General features: G+C 44.3%; 1 protein-coding gene across 1 annotated transcript in view; it reads left to right on the top strand.

The window, feature by feature from the left end:
• Positions 1-3,788: 3,788 nt before the first annotated feature.
• Positions 3,789-20,566, top strand: part of KCNK17 (potassium two pore domain channel subfamily K member 17) — a 36,453-nt gene continuing 19,675 nt past the window's right edge. Inside the window, exons 1-2 of the mRNA XM_035110509.2 lie at positions 3,789-4,070; positions 12,606-12,717. Of these exons, the coding sequence (XP_034966400.2) occupies positions 3,822-4,070; positions 12,606-12,717 (361 nt within the window). The 5' untranslated portion in view covers positions 3,789-3,821. The remainder of the gene's footprint in view (positions 4,071-12,605; positions 12,718-20,566) is intronic.

Genomic DNA, 20,566 nt, shown 5'->3' with positions numbered 1-20,566 from the left:
AGTACGGTAAATGTGCAGAGTTAATCGATGAGAAAAGATAAGGGTTACAGAAAGCAGATCAATTGAAAAAAGCAAAGAATTGACAGTCTGTTTTCCCCTTGTGTTTTGCTACTGATTCTTTTGATCATAGAAAGAGTACACAGACACCGGAGCCAGGAAAACCTTGTTGTCTAAGGAAGGCCTCTTTCTGTACAGTAACTCTTTTATAGCCCTTCCTGTCTAGGAGCACACAATAGCTAACCCAGCTGGATGAGAGTCTTCACTGCCAGGAAGATGTTCCAAGCTATTGTTCTAAAGATGTTTGACCAGCTTACCGCACGGGGAAGCTGCATAGAGATCCCAAACTTCCTGGTTCTAGACTCTGTGGGTTCTGACACTTGTATCCGTCAATCATGTTTTTATGTGCCTATGTCAGTAGTTAGGAACTGGGGGCCTGTGCTGCCCCTTTCACCGAGATGGTCTTGCTTATATACCACATCTGTTTCTCCCATCATCCAGGACAGGGTGCAAAGCAGAGCTGGAAAGGCCCATGGATGTCTTTCTTCATTGTTTCTGGGCTGTTCAGAGGCAACAGTTGATCTAGTGTTCCAGGAATCAATGATAATTCCTTTGCACTATCAGTCTGGTTGCTGGTCACTAAAGCATGTTATTCTGAATTACGGCTGCAGCTACTGCTTCTCTACATGGCTTCAGTTTCTGTTGTGGGTGTAAAATTTCAGGCATGTGCAAATGTTGTGTGCTCCATTGGCAGACCTACCCCCCCACTTCATGGAACAGGATGCATCAAAGAAAATCCTCTCAGAGTCACATTAGTTCAGGGTTAACCAATATGGTGCCCTCCAGATGTTGAGAACTACAACTCCCCTGATCCCTGAGCACTAGCCATGCTGGCTGGGGCTGATGGGAGTTGACGTCCAAAACATTTTGAGAAAAGGTTGGCTACCCCTGCATTCGTTCATCACAAAGGTGCTGCAGGGAATGGTAATGCTCTTCCAGGCATCTTTCTTCACAGCCAGTAATCTAAAGCTTCTCTTCCTAAAGTTCAGAAAAGGGCAACCAAAGTGATCAAGGAGTTGGAGCAACTCCCCTACATGGAAAAGTTATACCATCTGGTACTTTTTAGTTTGGAGAAAAGGCGGCTAAGGTTACAAGGCAAATGAAGCTGAATGCTGGAAAATTTAAGACACAGTAAGAGAAAGTACTTGTTCACACAGCACATAGTTAAGCTATGGAACTCATTCCTTCAAGATGTAGTAATGTCCACCGCAGGTTGGGGACCCCTGCTCTAATAGGTGTGTAAAAGAGGGGATCTCAGTAGATGTAATTAACTATTCAAGCTCCACCTACTGAAACGTCCAACACAACTATTAAAGGTCCAATGGCCCTGTCTTCTTTTGTATCTGAACATCCTAATTATGAGGGAACGCGGGTGGTGCTGTGGATTAAACCACAGAGCCAAGGGTTTGCTGATCAGAAGGTCGGCAGTTTGAATCCCCGCGACGGGGTAAGCTCCCGTGCTCGGTCCCTGCTTCTGGCAACCTAGCAGTTTGAAAGCATGTCAAAGTGCAAGTAGATAAATAGGTACCGCTCTGGCGGGAAGGTAAACAGTGTTCCTGTGTGCTGCTCTGGTTCACCAGAAGCGGGTTTGTCATGCTGGCCACATGACCTGGAAGCTGTATGCTGGCTCCTTCGGCCAATAATGCGAGATGAGCGCCGCAACCACAGAGTCGGTCACGTCTAGACCTAATGGTCAGGGGTCCCTTTACCTTAAGCCTCTGATTACCAGGAATCTGGTTGGCCACTGTGAGAACTGGATGCTGACCCGCTAGGTGTTTGATCCATCAGAGCACTTCTTACGTTCATTTTAAACAGGGCAGGAAGGAAATGAACGTCTTCTACTGAAAGTAGGGAAGTTAGTTGACATGTTTGTGCTGGACTCCTTTGAAATTCCCTAGGCATGGTGGGTATTTTCCTGTTTCCTAAGGCAGCCTTCTGCCCTACTTTATAGAGGAGAGTCCTCTATTTGTAGTGTCCTGTCCGAGTCCAGTTTAAAGAGAAGGAATCAAAATAAGGAAAAGCAGGGACCCTCCACTCCAAAGTACAGCTCACATTGACACTGTGTGCCTTCTGGTACTAGCTAATGACTTGCCTTTTTGCCCAGGCCTTGGGATGGGGCTTGATGTTATGAGGTCAGCTGTAAACATAGTGAAGTAGTGGCAGGAATGTAGGACTATTTGTAAGAATTCCAGTTGTGTTTTACTTTCACAATGTAATGTATCCTGTTGTATTTGGATTTGTTGTACTGTATATGTTTTATGATGTAACCTGCCCATGGATCGTATACTGATGAAGAATGGGATAGAAAGTGAAGAAATAAAATAAATATTGCATGGCCCATATTGCAAGAGAATGTTGAGGAAAATGGATATGCTTCAGTGTCATTTTGCCCCCCAAAATGTTTATTTCATTTACACTTAAAAATATCCCTCATTTGTCTAGTCCAGAATGATCCTAGACACTTGTTATTAAATGGATCATCCCTGAACTGAAATACTGTAGCACTTTTAATCCTTATAGCTGGAGCCATGGTCTGTAGCAGCATGATCCAAAACCATTAGATGCATTGGCTGGGAGAGGTAAGTACGCGGTGTATGTCGCCCCTGGCTGAGCTGTAAGGGCAATTACTTGCCCTGGCAGATCTATTTATGGGTGAGGGAAAGCCTTGCTGTCATAAATTATGCCAAAGGTGGTGGGCATGGTGGGGGCTGCACCCTAACTCCCTTGATTAGCTGGCCCCACCCACTTGCACCACCCAAAATGGAGGTGTAACTAAATCCACAGGAGTCCGAGGAAGACCAGAAAATCCAAGTTTTCACTACCCTCCCCCGATTTTGACCACAGACCTTCTGGCCAGAAGAAGTTAGGATGCTGTTTATGTGCCTCTACCTAGTTAGAGGACACGGGTGGCGTTGTGGGTTAAACCACAGAGCCTAGGCGTAGCCAATCAGAAGGTTGGCGGTTCGAATCCTTGCGACGGAGGTGAGCTCTCATTGCTCGGTCCCTGCTCCTGCTCACCTAGCAGTTTGAAAGTGCAAGTAGATAAATAGGTACCATTCCGGCGGGAAGGTAAACGGTGTTTCCGTGCGCTGCTCTGGTTCGCCAGAAAACGGCTTAGTCATGCTGGCCACATGAGCCTCAGCCAGTAAAGCGAGATGAGCGCCGCAACCCCAGAGTCGTCCATGACTGGACCTATTGGCATAGCTGCCAAGTTATCCCTTTTTTACAGGGATTTTCCCTTATGCTGAATAGGCTTCCTCGCGAGAAAAGGGAAAACTTGGCAGCTATGCCTATTGGTCAGGGGTCCCTTTACCTTTACCTAGTTAGAATTGCTCCGCCCATCTCTGGCGACCTAATGCTACCGTAGGTCTCTCGGGCCCCTGTTGAGATGCACCAAATGTGGGTTACTCTTTGGGTAGCTACTCAGCTCTGTGGCCAGCACTCCCTCTCTCAACGTTTACTTCCAGGGGCTGGCGGGGTGCCGGGCCTAAAACGAGGACGGCGATGCTGCGGCCCTTCTGGAGAGTTTTGGGCACCCAACGCCTCCTCAGGCCCCAACCCTGAGGGCCACAAATTCGCTCCCGCGGGCCAAACGAAGCCGAACTCCGCAAGTGAGCGCGCTGCGACTCGGAAGCGGAGCTACTCGCCCGGTTTGAAAAGCTCGAGGCGCTTCCTTGGCTCCTCCCAGAGCATCAGAGAGCCGCCGGCGTCTTAGGGGAAGCCACTTAACTTGCGCGCAGGCCGGTGAAGGCACGAAGCTGGCGATGTGCGGCTGCGGCGGGAGTTGCGGCCGGGCGACGCCGGGAGCCGCCTCGTCCTCAGGCCGCCGGCTTCCCGCCACGCCGCTCTTGCTGCTCGCCTACGTGAGCTACTTGCTGCTGGGCAGCGTCGCATTCTGGGCACTCGAGTCGCCCCGCGAGAGAGACGCGGCGCGGCGGCTGCTGCGGGAGAAATGGGACCTGCTGGAGAACTACACGTGTCTCGAGAGGGAGGACCTCGAGGCCCTCGCCAAGGTACGGGGGGGGGGCCGAGCCCGTCCCGCCGCCTCCGAAGAGAGCGTCCCCCCTGAGCCCCGGGGTGGTGAAGGGGACAATAGGACGGCGACGGCCGGGCTGGGCCGAATCCCATGAGGAAAGGGAGGCGCCCGCTATGTGGGAAACATGTCCTCGCCTGCTCCTCTCTCCTCTCAGCCCGTTAGGCTGTTGTTTGTAGATACTTAATGTGGGGCTTTTACGGTTGAGGGGAGGGCGCTCGTCTGCACGCGCTCCAAGGCTGGTCCTGGCCGGAAAGGAGGTTGGGAGCGGGGAGAGAACTGGCTGGTGGAAGACTGTATAATCGCGGGAATGTGGCAAGGAAGGTGCCTGGCGGGTGGGGAAGAAGTCTGTCCGGAAGAACTTTTGAAAAAAGGAAAAGTAGAAGTCCATGAACAGGCCAGCCCTTCTGGAAATACTCTGGTAGAGTGAAGCATTGCACATCCATGAAGATGGTTGTACCACCCTCAGATGGGTGGGAAGGCAAAGAGAGCCCCCGCAGAAAGGGTTCTGCGATAAGGAGTTTTCTGTAGAAACCAGGGAAGCTGCTTGTCCAGAAATGCAAGACTTTGAAGAAGACCACGTTATACCTGAAGCCAGTGGTGTTTTTCAAGGAAAAAGTGCCGGAGCTCACCATGAGCTTCTCCCTTGTTCTGTTATAATGGCAATGGCGCCCACCTGAGAGGTGCTGGGGCTGAGCTCTCCCTGAAAGAAAGCTCTACCTGAAACAATAGGGCAGCCATGGTCCTCCGGATGTTGGGCTACATCTCGCATCCACCCTGTTCATTGGCACTGCAGCTGGGGCTGATGGGAGTTGGGAGTCCAAAAGCATCTGGAGGGCCAAAGGCTCTCCATTCCTCATCCCTGGTGTAGAAAGATACTGTGCAAGAAAGCTCCACCAGCCCTAACTGGCTTGGTCAAAGGTCAAGAGATGGTGAGAGTTGTGGTCCTCCCATCCTGCTGAAATGGAAGAATGTCCCAAGGGGTATGAGATGCTGAATGCATGTGAGCTGGGACATCTGAAAGTCTGAGCAGGAAGTCCTCAGTTCAGATGTTCCCTCAGTCGTGAGCTTATTCATTATCGCATTACTGCATTATCAGACAGAAGTACTGACTGTGTCCCTAATACAGTCAAAATAGTGCCATCTTCTCATGGTACCAGGCATCCCCAAACTTCGGCCCTCCAGATGTTTTGGGCTACAATTCCCATATTCCCCAACCACTGGTCCTGTTAGCTAGGGACCATGGGAGTTGTAGGCCAAAACATCTGGAGGGCCACAGTTTTGGGAAGCCTGTACTAGAAATCCAACCGCAAACAAAATAATTAACCATTTGCCTCCTTTTATTGTTATGGAGAGCACCAAGTTGAAGAAGGCTGTTTTGTTGGTACTTCACATTCTGCTGCTTGAGCAAGGCTGCTTCAGCCTCTGAGCTGGCCCTGGTTAGCTCATCCTCTGTAATATGGAGATGATAATGCTGCCCTATGGGGTTGTTGTAAGACAAGGCAGAGAGAAAAACTCATGTTTCTGGACTAGAACTCCCACCATCCCTGGCTAATAACCATGCTGGCTAGGTCTGATGCAGTCCAATGACTTTTGGAGGGCCACAGGATTCCTTTCCCTCTTACAAGATGCCCTGAGAAATATACTTGCAGTACTGCTATAAAAACATCAGCTGTTGCTATGAACAAGACAAATGACAGTGGATTTTTTTTTAAAAAAAATCTCAGTGCTATTTTCCATTGGCATTATTCCCATATTTGGATGTGACTGTCCCTGAAGAACTCATGGGAGATCATGGCCAAATTGAAGTAGCATATAGAGGTGTTAAGTCATGTGTTGTGTTTCACATCAGTTCTCCTGGGCTTAACATTATTTTATTTTTTATTATTGATGCACCACCTAATGTGTTCCACTGGCTTTACAAGATAAATACAAAGGCAGGGGCACTAGCAGTATAAACGGGTTTTTAGATACGATTTGGTAGGTGAAAATAACAAACAGCAGAGTTAATCAATGAAGAAGGATAAGGGTTAGAGAAAGCAGATCAATTGAAAAAAGCAGAGACTGTTTTCCACTTGTGATTTGCTACTGATTCTTTTGATCATAGAAATTACAAGCCGGACTCACTCTTTTGAGTCAACTGATATGTAGGCAATTTGGTGTACCCTCTGGGCTTCTACTCTTGCTTCTGGCACAGTCTGGTTTGAATTTTGTGGCTTAGTCTTTGGGAGAACCTTGCTGGGTGAGGGAGAGAAGTAGGTGATTTTGAGCTTGGTTGGTTTCATCTCATACCACTGTTCTTTAGTCTTCTCTCTTCCACAATAGGGAGACTGAGACATGACTAGCCCCCTATTATAATGCAGGAGGTGCATGAGATGGGCATGATTCACTGACATGGTTTGCACATCACAGTAAGCCAAGCTGTAGCACCTGCTTTTCCCCCTCCGGATCTGCAACAGCAGCTAAGCCAAGGTTTGGCTTAGCATGTCATCCAAAGGCAGGATCATGGTTAAGCTCTTTCTTCTTGGACCACATACCAAGTTTCATAGCCTTTTCCTTGGGAGCAGGAACAGATTTTGGTAATCCTTCGTAAGCAACCTTTTGTAAGCATCCTTGGGAGCCCAATGATGCTTCCATGCATGTCTTGTTTGCGTATATGGTCTCACTGTTTTGATTTTCTTCCACATTATCAGTGTGGGAGAGAACTTACCTTGTAGTAAAGACTCTCAGATAAGGAGCCAGTTAGGGTTTATGATGTTTCACCTATGTACCTGAAAAGACACATTAAGATTAATATTCACCCCCAATATATTGTTGTTACTTATCTGTGTTAATAATGTGGAGAAATAATAACTTTTATTTGGAAAGGGCAAGGTCCAACTAACTTCAAAACAATCTTAATCACCACTACACCGTGATAATCTGGCACTCAGATGCAGGTACTCTGGCAAAGAAATCCCCCCCCCAGATATGGCTTATAAAGTAATCCTCTCCAAGGCTTCTTAGAAGACCCTGAAAACCATCACCCAATAATGCCTGCCTCACATGTCGCGTTGAACCATAGTTTATTTTATCTTTAGTTTAATGAGAACACAGAGTATGTTTGGGCATACTGCTAAAATCATGGGTGCTTCACTCCAACCCCATTGCTGGGAAACAAGCCATGATCTCACTTAGTGTTGCATCTGAACCTGGATTTGTGTTTGGTTCCTCTCAGTAACCAAATTTGCTCTGGACTTAGCACTTGTTTGTTTGAAGGAAACCCACCATGAGCCCAGGATTGGAGGTAATGCAAAGGCAGGCCATGGTTTTCTTTCCAGCTGCAAAGGAGGACTTCAACACCCAAGATTTCAGCAGTGCGCACAGGCACACTGTAATATCACGTAATATCACAGGGTCTTGCAACTATGGCTTAATGTGATGTGTGAACAAGGGCTAAGTCATCTTGATTTTCCCACACAAAAAAATATGCACAGTATCTTTTAAATAAATGAGAACTGATTCTTAATGGAGGCAATGACATTCCTGATTCATTATCCCAATATTACTTTCCAGATTTGGAATCTATTCTAACATTAGATCTATTAGTTACAGTAAGACAAAGTGATGATGCTTGCCAAAAGACATAAGACACAGATCCTGGATGGTCATTATCATCTATCAGTGTCATTTATTTAATGCTTAAGGCTTCATTTTTTGTGATAATGTGCCCATTTTGAGACAATTTAATTTTTATCTACTCATTCATTAGGGTCTATAAAGATGTTTTATTATACTTAGGGTCATTGTTTGTTGGAAGGGAGTATAAAAAATGTTGCTAAGAACATATCTTGCTTGTCATGTGGTGAAGCAATTCGACATAGCTCTAGTGTATGTGTTCCCACATCAACTATTTGTGAGTCACATAGGTCTTGCATTACTTAAAATTGAAGTAGGTCTCCCTTCTTTAAAAACACACATTCTTAAATCCATGATTCCATACTAGAAAAAGCTCCTGCTATTGTTTGATAAACATTTATAACAAAACAATTTTTAGACCTGCAGAACCAAGAAGGCTGGCTGCAATGTTGTAACCAATCCATGTTACCAGTTTCCTTTGCAATGTCATCACAGGACATATCTCACCATAAAATCCATGGTGCAATTAAGATGCCAAAATGGACCTAGAATTCTTCAAGTCCTCTGTTTGGTATATCAAAATCAAGTCTATGTGTTGCTTATGTGTTGGAATTAACTCTTTGAACTGTGTTTACTCAGCCTAGATTTCTGGCAGAACAGAGAAAGGGGGAAACTGAGGCATGGAGAGGGGAGATGCCGGGAGGGAGGGTGGAGAACCCACAGGCAGGACATGGCAGTACCTCTCGCTCTACCGTGTCTCTGAAAATAAGCCATACCCCGAAAATATGCCATAGTGATAGGCAGTTTAACCTTGTAGGTTAAACTGTACCATACTTTAAAAAAAAGACATCCCCTGAAAATAAGCCACCGTGTGTTTTTTTGAGGAAAAATAAATATAAGACGCTTATTTTTGGAGAAACACAATAGTTTGTCCTCCCTACAAAGTTACCATTCAGGCTCTGAGGTGGATTTCTGCAAGAGCTATTCCAAGTCTTGGCCCAGTCCATGTGCCTCATATGCTCCTAACAGATCGGACTGTTGTCGCAGGCCAGAGAGATATACGTCATCCTGTCAGTGGCCAAGAATCCTACCTGAGCTATAGCTTTTCCGTGGGAAGGTGGCAGCATATTGCCAGTTTCCAAATTCACAGAACTAATTAAAGCCATTATCACAAGCAGGCTGGCCCTATAAAGTATTGCCAGGACAACTAAGAACAGGGACTCTTCTCTTCATTTCAGCATTTTATTATAAAATATATACTGTATTTCCTTGTATATTAATAAAGCAGGATGGACCAAGAGCAAGCGTGGATCAAAAATCAATAGTGCAAATATAACTAATAACTTAATTTCCCTTCTCTGTTATGTCCCAACATCTTAATTAAGCTTTAGCAGGTGGAGCAAAGTGTCATCTCATGCATGAATAGGGAAAGTATAAACAGGGGAAACAAAGGCTTCTCTCTCCCTAGTCAAAGTATCACCGTGAGAGAGGCAGCTATCTGCTTTAATTTATATCCCATCTTCTTTCCATGGAGTGGTTTATGTGATTCTCCCCTGCCCTCTGTAGTCACAGCTACCCTATGATAAGTTTACCAGATTTTTTTCAATGAATTCGGGGACACTTTTCAACTTCCTACTAAATAGATGGATTTTGTGAGGGGACTGATTTGTAAATCTGGGGGCTGTCCCCAGGAAACAGGGACATCTGGTAACCTTACCCTATGAGCTAAAAGGTAGCAACTAGGGCTTTGCGCGTGCACACACACACACACCAGTTTAAAATGGGTGTGTGCACGTTTGGTTTTTTGTACTGTCAACACAACATTGTCCTTATTCAGGTGGCAGCCTGCACCCCCCCCCCTTTTAATTTTGGTTTTCCTGATTTGTGGATATTGCATTAGTGGATGCACATCATTTGGCTACTTTTTAAAACATGCATGGTGACATTTTGCTGGGTGCCATCTGTCACTCCACCCCCACCTTCAATTGGCAGATGCTCCTCAGTGGGCTAGTAGGGTTCTTTTGGGGTATTTTGTTTTTGTAATGGCTTCAGATACACAAATAATATTTGTATTTAACACACATTTTTAAAAATTTAACCCACTGTTCTGTGCAAATCTTGTATATGGAAAAACTTGTATACAAACAGTTATCTCAATGGCCATGTGCATGAAAAACAAATACCTGTGTGCATGCCCATGGTTTCCAGAATTCAGGAAGAGTGGGCTACTAGTAAGGCAGGGTATGCCCCCCCACACTTTAAATTAGCTGTTTTGTGTAAGTCTGTTGTATTGGATATCAAAGCAAAGTAAGAAATTGGCTTCTGGCAACAAGTCTCAAGTTACAAGTATTTGGGGATGGTGGTCCAATCCTCAGGATCAAACAAAATCCATATAACATCTTCAGGGAGCGCCGGAGAAAGATCTGCAAATTCAATCCTCAACTTCTACAGATCAAAAGGAGGCTTTTACGTCCCTGCGGCCTTAAAACTATACAGGGCCAAAACATTGTCCCAGCTCACCTATGGAACCTTCTTGGGCCCACCTTCCCCTTCCTTCATCTTACTTGAGAGAGTCCAATCAAAATTTCTCAGAGCCCTACTGCAGGTTCCCAGGTGTGTCTCAAATGCCTGGGTAAGACTAGAAACAGGGCAAATGAGGGTTGAGGCTCATATCAGACTGACCTCAATTTATAAATGGCTGACCCTACAATCACACCCTCGAGGCCTGGCCCCTCTGATCCTTCGAGACCAATTTCAGTCCAGCTGGCAGTTTGAGGTCCAGGCCACTCTCCGGAAACTGGGCTTCTCACCTCAAGCCCTATTGGCCTTGGACATAGACCAAGCGAAATCTGAGGTCAGACAAAGAATTGTGGACACGGAGAGACAGCTGGACAGCATGAGGTCCCCGGATTTCAATATAGTTGAAAACAAGAAATACGTTGCTGCCCCGGCAGCGTATCTCTTTTATCTTGAATCCAGAAACCCAAGAAGAGCCTTCACGCTCGCCCGAAGCTCGGCATTGCCCTCGCCAGTGCTGCTAGGCTCATTCGGAAAGATCCCATACGAGCAGAGACTCTGCTCCTGCCCGTTGGGGGAAGTAGGCAGCCCTGAACATCTTTTTTTTTTAGATGCCCTCTGTTCGATAAGGTACGTAGAGATACCATCGCCCCCATTCTGGAGAGCCTGGCCGACCTCCCAGATAAGGCCAAACTAAAGGCCCTACTATTAGGAAAGGAGCAAAAGTTAACTCGGATGGTAGCCAGATTCTGCACCCAGATCTGCAGGACCAGTCTTCCCCCCCAGAACAAGACAGCCATTGGAATAGTAAACGCGGGATTGGACTGTGGGAAGTAGTTCCTTCGCTCGGGCACGAAACTGAGAACTTTGAGCAGCACCAGGGGAAAGGCCAGCTGGACCCGCCTTCTGGAAACATAGCCGCTTCAAACTTATAGACTCTTATATCCACCCCGAATGACAACCCCCATAGCCCTGTAAAGCATTTTTATTTTAATAGCTGGTATACGACCGTAATAAAGCTTGATTGATTGATTGATTATTATTATTATTATTAAACAAAATTACTGCCTTGGTTTCTTCCATCTGTCTATCTGGTCATTTTAACTGTATCTAGTTTTGAAATTGTTTTGTGGGTCTTTGGACCGCAAAAAAGTATTGAATTGAATTAATTCCCAGGCTGTATCACTTTTCTCTTCCATGATAAAAAGGATGCTACACTAACATATCAGAGACAATGCCAGGCTAGAACATTTCTCCTGCATTTCAGTATTCATGGGTTTTATTTTACTTCATTTAACCCTAACCTTCAGGGTTAATTAGTAGAATGCAGTGACAGTTTTATCATACAATGTCTCATTTAAAAAGAATGTATCTGCATTATGTTCATTTATCTAGTTGCACAATGCTTTGGGTTCAGAAGTTCTTTGCCATTCTCCTTGGTTTACTAGTCAACCAGTTCCGCTGTCTTTAATTTCAAGCCATACACTCCTCCTCCTGTTCTTGCATTGCACATGACTGTATTATTTTCTCTGGATGCTGACTTTTGATTGGCCAAAACAACTATGGGCTTCTGGCAAAGTTAAGCAAATGCTTCCAGACCTGCCCAAAAATGCACAACAGGTTTCAGGGAAGGTGGGAAGTACTAATTGGGAGGGGCAATACACAGTGCACATACATCCAAGCATTGCCCACTAGCGTGGATGGGAAACACTGAGATAAGAGTTCAACTGACAGTATTTTCATGTGGAAGAATGTGTAAAAAAAAAATACTCAGAGAAAAGTCTGTGTGACCCATTTACACATTAACCCTCTGGTGTATGCACAGTTTAGCTTCAGGGTCACCCAGCAGCAAACAACTATGATGGGGCTTTACTCTTCAGTAACTAGCCACACTTACAGTGCATCTCCTCACTGCTTCTGTGCTCCCTTCACCTCTGGCTGTTGTAGCTACTTTGGAGTAATTATGTCACATGACTACTACTAAGTAAGTCCCATGTTCCATATATAGTGTGGTCTGCATATTCAAGCTGAAAACTGCCACATCCCATTATTTATTAAGAATATTTTTACTTGACCGTTATCGTATGATCCTGGGGCAGGCTTCAATGCAGTTAAAAACACTAAAACAGCAGCAATTCCAATGTATTTTAAAGAACATGGTGAAAACACAACCTATCCTTAAAATTGCTGTGCATAAAAAGCCCCATAGAGCCACCTAGGATAGCCCCTTAGAGAGACGAGGCTATTTATGTTTTAAATATATGCCATGTCAGAAAGGCAAAATCTGATCTTGCCTTGGACTGACAGTCTCCAGGCTGACTTACGGTAGCTGCCTTGTTGCCAGAAACTCTCACTCTTATTCCTTCTTATCTCTTTGCAGGGCATCATCCAGGCCTACAAGAGTGGGCTTTACCTTAAGGGAAACACGAGCCTGGGCAGATGGGATTTTGTTGGCTCCTTCTTCTTCTCTGTTTCTGCAGCAACAACCATCGGTAGGAAATGTTCTGAGAAAATTGCGTAAAACCAGTTATAGAAACAACCTTTCCCCCTTCTTCCTTGACAGAGGCGCCACCTTCAGGAAGCAAGGTTAGCCTACAAATGGGCAGATTCCTGTACTGCTTTGTCTTATGTTCCTGTGGGGCTTCTGAATTCCACACAGAGACAGTAAACCCTGGGTTACGGAATGGAAACACACAATTATGCCTGTTGTTGTTTTGTTTTTTTAAACAGTGGTACAAGCTTCTAGGGAACAGTGTGAAGTTTGAGGGGAGAAAATAAATTTCAGGAAGGCTGGCCTTCTCTCATCAGCCAATAATGGAATGCCTTGTGCTTCCTAGCAAATTACCTTTATTAATCTATACTAGATCTGTGGAGGTAACTGATCCCCAAATGTTCCACCATCCCACTGTGATCTGAGTAGAAGGGGGCACAAGGAAGAGTGGCCCTTCCCCTGATAAAGTCTGCTGTGATAATCTAAATTTGTACACCTTGGAGGAGCAGATAGCAAAGACAGAGGAAACTTATGGTTCTCAAACTTCTTTCTCTAGGTCACACACAAATAATAAAAATTTGCTCACACCACACCAAAACTTTTAAATACACTGGAAGACAAAAAGAAACAACTCTTAGCTGTGCTTGGTTTATAACATGGAACACAACTATTTATAATATGATTATGGGACGTCCCAAAAGTATAAAACAATGCAGCCACATAAGAACACAAATCATTCCCAAAATATAATTACTGTATAAACATGCCACTTACAAATGTACTTTAAGTATGTGTACAAACTCAATGACAGGTATGAGATTGCTTTTCCCAGGTAATCTCATTTATATTAGGAGGTCTACTTTTAGACAAACAAACTCCAGCTTTCATCTCCAGTCCATGTGAATCCGAGGCTCGCATAGCTATCCACATATGGTTGACAGACTTTCTTGTTTGGAGGTTTGCTTGGGCTTGTGAGAGCCAGTGTGGTGTAGTGGTTAAGAGCGGTAGACTCATAATTTGGGGAACCGGGTTCACGTCTCCGCTCCTCCACATGCAGCTGCTGGGTGACCTTGGGCTAGTCACACTTCTCTGAAGTCTCTCAGCCTCACTCAACTCACAGAGTGTTTGTTGTGGGGGAGGAAGGGAAAAGAGATTGTTAGCCGCTTTGAGACTCCTCAGGGTAGTGATAAAGCAGGATATCAAATCCAAGCTCTTCTTCTCCTCCTCCTCCTCCTTTTTCTCCTTGCTACTGGAGTCAAAGGAGCCTTCCCAAGCACTCTGTCTGAATGGCGATTTTGGATCACAACCAGGATTGGTCTCAGTATTACCTGATGTTCTTGCTCTCATTTTGAAAGGATATCTATCCGTATTCTGCAGATTAAATAAATATTATACTATACTATATTACACTGAAACGTTTTAATGTTTCCTTGATTGTCCTTGAATCTTCCCACAACACTTGCCATCCTCTCCTGCCACACCAGGGTGGCACTCTACACCCTTTGAGTACCACTGGCTTAAACTACCGTAACATAAACTAATATTTTAACTGCTTACTGACATCAGTTCATCAGTGTATCTGATGAAGTGTGCATGCACACGAAAGCTCATACCAAAATTAAAACTTAGTTGGTCTTTAAGGTGCTACTGAAGGAATTTTTTTATTTCAGTTCAGAACTGATATTCTCAATCACTGGTTTACCAATGGCTTCCAGTTGTTCTTCTGGCTCCCCTAATTTCAGGGGAGGGGCAGGGCCTTTTCAGCCGTGGTTCCTGTTTTAGGTGAGTCTCTCTCCAAAGAGACTTAACAGTTCCAGTCCCTTGGTTTTTAGGAGATTGATATAAACCTTTTGTGGATTTTAATTTGTTGTCCTGAGGTTTCACGAAACTGCTTTGTTCTGGTTTAACAGTTTATGGTTTTATTGGTTTTGTTTTATTGATGGTCTTTGCAAGTTGTTATCTGGCGGCTGCTTTAGGAGCCATAGAGTGCCATGTAAATTTCATAAAGAAACCAGCTGTATCTATTTATAAGTAAAGTGCTTCTCAACCGTCTTCTCTGGCATTCTTTCCCTTTTGACAAACAGCATGAATAGCATGAATAGTGGGCTGAAAAGGGTCAGTCATTTATTTTAGGGATTGCCTAAGGGTGGTAATATATTCCCATGTTTGTGTCATCCTACTTGGTTCTCTTTGATGTTTGGGTGTGCGTGTTTTTTTATATACATTTACGCACATGCCCCACAAACCCGACATTGTTGCTCCTGGACTCACTGATATAAATGTGCTGACGTCAAAAATGCCCAGACAGCCTATAGAAAATTCTTCAATGCTCTCATGATTGCTTTTGTTTCTTCATGTGGTGCCTCTGATCACATTTTTTAAAATCTGGGCATGTGGCCATGAATGCTCTGTGTATCTGTGACTCAAACTGTGCACGATGGCAGCAGCTCCATTTGTGGGTCCTCCACCTCCAGTCACATATAAAGTGGAATTGCAAATGATTTTTTTTCTTTTTTTTAGTGAAAGAGTGCATAGAGTGAGGGAAACTGAATCTTCCCTGCACTTAGGGCTTGGCTCCATGTAGCTTTTCCTCCTGGAACAGTGTCAGAAACTCAGATATACAGTGGAACCTCGTGTTACGTACCGTCCCCCTTGCGAACGCTGCGGGGTACGAGCTCTGCTAACCCGGAAGTAGATGCTCCCGGTTGCGACCTTTGCCCCAGGATACGAGCCGAAGTCGTGCACTGGCAGCGTGGCAGCAGCGTGAGGCACCATTAGTGAAAGCGCGCCTCATGTTACAAGTGGTTTCAGGTTGAGAATGGACCTCTGGAACGAATTAAGTTCGTAACCGGAGGTACCACCAAATAAGCTAGTCACCAAATGGCACCTTGAACCTAGGTTGCGGTTGCCACAATGGAATGTCTAGGCACCATTCCCCCCCCCCATTGGATATAATAATAATAATAATAATAATAACAACAACAACAACAACTGCTTTATATTTTAAAGAAAATATCTCAAATCGGTTTACAACACATTCAAACATCAAATAAAACAATACAGAATAAAACAAATTCAAGCTTCAGATCCTTCTCTAAGTGACATTTTGCTTTCCCCGTACTTATTTACCTACTCAATTTATACAGCTGCCCCATATCAGAAGAACTCTAGAAAGCTTGTGGGGTATATTGGTTAGAGCGTTGGACTGGACCTGGGAGGTCAGGGTTCAATTCCCTACTCAGTCATGAAGCTCACAACCTCTTAATCTGCCTCACAGGGTTGTCGTAGAGATTAACTGAGGACATGGGTGGTTACAATTGGACCCACACCAGTAGCATAATGTGCCTGGTGTCTGAGGAGTTTTTAACATTGCTCTGGAACCAAGCTGGGCAGAAAATGACCCTGGAGAGAAGCTATGATACAGGGGAGAGAGTTTAGCACCCCACTTGAATGGCCCTTTTGTTGCAAACCTTGTTGCAAACAGGAGATCCCACTCCCCTAGTTTATACATGGGAGCAGTTCTGCCATCAAATCTAGTGTGAGCCTGAGCTGCTTCTCTTGTTTTCATCCAATATTTTTTTTAACAAAAATTACATTCCACAACATGTGCATATAAACTGCAGCAGTCCTCACAGTGGGAAGTACACCCACCTGCACACAGCTCTGCACATGGAATTGTACAAGGAGCAGTCCTATTGCCTCTGCCTTCTTACAAGTCACAAGGTGGCAGTACTACATCATGCTATGTCTGGCATGCTGCAAGTTTTTCACTTCTTACTTCTCTCACTAGTGTTGATTTCCAAGCAGGCAGGAAGCTTTTTAACATAGGAGTATAACAATCCAAACAACAGCAACACAAAAGAGTAAAAATAAACCTTTCATCACTGAGTTATAAAGTCATAGAATCATAGAGTTGGAAGAGACCACAAGGGCCATCCAGTCCAACCCCCTGCCAAGCAGGAAACACCATCAAAGCATTCTTGACATATGCCTGTCAAGCCTCCGCTTAAAGACCTCCAAAGAAGGAGACTCCACCACACTCCTTGGTAGCAAATTCCACTGCCGAACAGCTCTTACTGTCAGGAAGTTCTTCCTAATGTTTAGGTGGAATCTTCTTTCTTGTAGTTTGAATCCATTGCTCTGTGTCCGCTTCTCTGGAGCAACAGAAAACAACCTTTCTCCCTCCTCTATATGACATCCTTTTATATATTTGAACATGGCTATCAGATCACCCCTTAACCTTCTCTTCTCCAGGCTAAACATACCCAGCTCCCTAAGCCGTTCCTCATAAGGCATCGTTTCCAGGCCTTTGACCATTTTGGTTGCCCTCTTCTGGACATGTTCCAGCTTGTCAGTATCCTTCTTGAACTGCGGTGCCCAGAACTAGACACAGTACTCCAGGTGAGGTCTGACCAGAGTGGAATACAGTGGTACTATTACTTCCCTTGATCTAGATGCTATACTCCTATTGATGCAGCCCAGAATTGCATTGGTTTTTTAGCTGCTGCATCACACTGTTGACTCATGTCAAGTTTGTGGTCTACCAAGACTCCTAGATCCTTTTCACATGTACTGCTCTCAAGCCAGGTGTCACCCATCCTGTATTTGTGCCTTTCATTTTTTATTTTTTATTGCCCAAGTGTAGTACTTTACATTTCTCCCTGTTAAAATTCATCTTGTTTGCTTTGGCCCAGTTGTCTATTAAGGTCATTTTAAGTGTGATCCTGTCCTCTGGGGTATAAGTCACCCATAACGGGCAGAAAATCACTATTCCCCTAGTATGATATACTGAAGATAGGAGAGAAAATCCCTAGCAATCATTAAGAGATTGGAGATCAGTTATTCTCCTTGCTGAAATTAACAAGGAAAAGGAATTCAAACCATTCTTCCATGAAGGTATCCTTCCTAAGTTTCCCCGTTCACCATTTGACATTGTTGTGTCAATTTCTCTGTAAGAACAAGGTACGTGCCAATCCTTTATTGCCTCCCTGAACAAAGCTGGCCCCATGTTCAGCTGAATTGCTACCACTGTGAGAGCTGTAAAGATCAAACAAAAAACTTTGTACGTGGCTATCAGATCACCAGCACTCCCACTGTAAGTGTATAACATCTTGCACCCCTTCTAACCGAGTGGTGATAGGATTTCATTGATGTGGTTGCAATCAGACTAGGGTCAGGTACCATAATATATGCATGATCTTTAAGGTAGATTTCTGGTAGAGAAGGAGCAAAAGGGAGATCTAGGCCACAGTGGGTCTCCAATCCCCTTCGGAGATCTGTGTCTTTAAGTCTTCCTCCCAAACCATTCCTGGTCTCCTGCTTGAGCTCCTGACTTAAAAGGAGCTGTGTATCAGCTCTCTCCAGGGATAGCCACATGGGGCCAGAATACCTTTATTCAGTTAAGTACTTGCTGCTTTCTGGGTGTAAATCAGATGTGAAATTGTGTGCACATTGCAAAGCTTTGTGTAGCATCGAGAGGAGCATCCCCAGTCAAATTGGGAGGTACATGCTCATTCTATGGAAAACTGCACTGTGCAGGCAACAGCAGCTGCACACCTGCTTTGCAGCAGTGGTTTCTCATCCCGGAAGTTGGGTGAGTTGAGCTTTAGTTGGACTGAGTTGAAAAATGTAGGGGATTGGAGAAGAGGGAAGAAAAACGTCCTGCTCTTTGCCCCTCTTGAGAAAGTTTCTAAATGTTCTGCAGGACATGTTCCTGTATTTAGGAATATATGTATTTAATTTATAGTGGAGAAAAAATTTAAAGTAAGGGTGGCGTTTTTTAAAAGGTTTGACCACAGCGCAGAATTTGATCACCCTCCTTCATCTGTTGGACGCACTTAGTTACTATAACAAACCACTAGATGGCAGTACAAGCTCGGCGGGAAGGATTTGACAATTAGTGATCAGTCTTCCAGGACTCCAGGACTTGTTCACTGTGAGCATAACTTTTTGAAAACAGTGGTATGGGGTGATAAGCATTATTCTAATACCCACGGATTACGCATCTAAATCAACCTTGCAGTCAATTTTGGTTGAGAGTTTTCCAATATATTCCAACAAAATATCAAGTTACTGTTTTCTATGCAGTGTAACTGATTTTTAATATTAATACACCTACCAGGATTAGAAGATTGAGGTGCTCCCTGAATGTGATTTCTTGGAAATTCACGTAGCACATTATTACATCCAGCAAATCAGAGTGGGGTGAATTATTGAATGGCTTCCTTAACAAACAGCACAAGGCAAAGCAATATATTAAATCTTGAGCTAACAAATTAGAGGGTAAAAGGACTGCGGTCAAGGGCAGTGTGGGGGACACCGGACTTGTTAACAAGGTCCTGGCCTGCTATTCCTTTGCTTAGCAGCACCTTCTGTAGCAAGTGGGACTTAGAACCTGCATCTGCTAGAATGATACAGAGATGAGCAAAACAGGTTCATCTAAATTTGGACTAGGGATGCACACACACACTAACCCATTTGCAGCAGGAAAACATCAATTTTTTTCAATCCATAATCATTCATGCTCATCCTCAAGCTGCTGCTTTCAATCTAGATCAACTAAAGCATCCATTAACAGATGCTTTAAAACCTCCAAGGAAAGAGAGCCCACAAACTTGTGAGGGAGTCCATTCCACAGTATTCCAGATGTGGTCTGGAGGTGGTACTATTACTTCCCTTGATCTGGACACTCTACATCTGTTGTTGCAGCCTACAATAACACTAGCTCTTTTTTTTGCTTTTTTATTATTGTTCCTTCCTCACACTGTTGACTTATGTTAAACGTGGTCTCCTAAGACCCCTAGATCCCTTTCACACATACGTACTAATGGCAAGCCAGGTTTCCTTGCTTTCTTTTTGCATGAAGACAGAGGCAAAGTAGGTGTTGAACAGTTACCCAATATCATTTCTCCATCTTCTCCACTCAGAGAGCTTACTACTTCCTTGTCCTTGTCCTTCCCCTTGCTTCAAACATTACCAAATAAACCTTTGAAAAATTATTTTTCACCACTCTTACAAGCCTGAGCTCGTTCTGAGTTTTGGCCTGCCTGACCTTCTCCCTGCAACTGTAGGCTCCTTCATGGATTTCACCTTTCTTCCATTTCTTACACATGCCCTTCTTAAATTTCAGCTCCTCTGTTTCATGAGCCTGTAACTAGTATGATGGTAATATATGGTGCTTTTGCCTACGTGGTTCAAAGCAGCTTAAGTGCATTAGTTTGGTAAGCAGCCCTGAAAGGAAGGCTAGTATTACAGTGGCAGCATTATGTGAGCCTGAGAGACAGTTGCAAATGAATATATATATATCCCCTTTTATCAAAAAGTACATCTTATGGTGATCTTATCAAAGTTGCACACAATGCAAAAGTACAGAATGTTAAGACAAAGTGTACAAAAAGTAAATGCAGTAACTTCCTTATTTACTTACACCTGGGAACAGGCTTTTCGAAACTTCAAATAAAGTTGTTCTCCATCGCATTATCATATCCACAAATATTCAACCCCATTTCTATAAATTCCTGGTTCCCTGTCTCAGTACAGGGTCACCAGACCACAGCCATTCAACATTTCTGAGTACTGCTTTTCTTGTCATAGGCCACCCAGTGGGGTTAGATGTGCTTACAAAAGCACCACTCCCAATTGGAAACAGGGGCTCACTGGGGGATCCAGATGAGACAGGAGAGACTTGGGGGAGTGGGACAGGGGGGGAAGCTACTTTGCTTTCTTCAAGTCAAAGAGCTATGGTGAGAAATAGATGAGGGCAAGTTGAAGAACCCTAGAATTCAGTACAACATGACAGGCACTTTAGGAACAGCCTCCCCACCCCAACCACCATTTTCATGATCATTGAC

Source organism: Zootoca vivipara, chromosome 3 (genome assembly GCF_963506605.1).
Source record: "Zootoca vivipara chromosome 3, rZooViv1.1, whole genome shotgun sequence".
Taxonomy (NCBI): Eukaryota; Metazoa; Chordata; class Lepidosauria; order Squamata; family Lacertidae; genus Zootoca; species Zootoca vivipara.
This window is presented reverse-complemented; position numbering and strand designations above follow the sequence as displayed.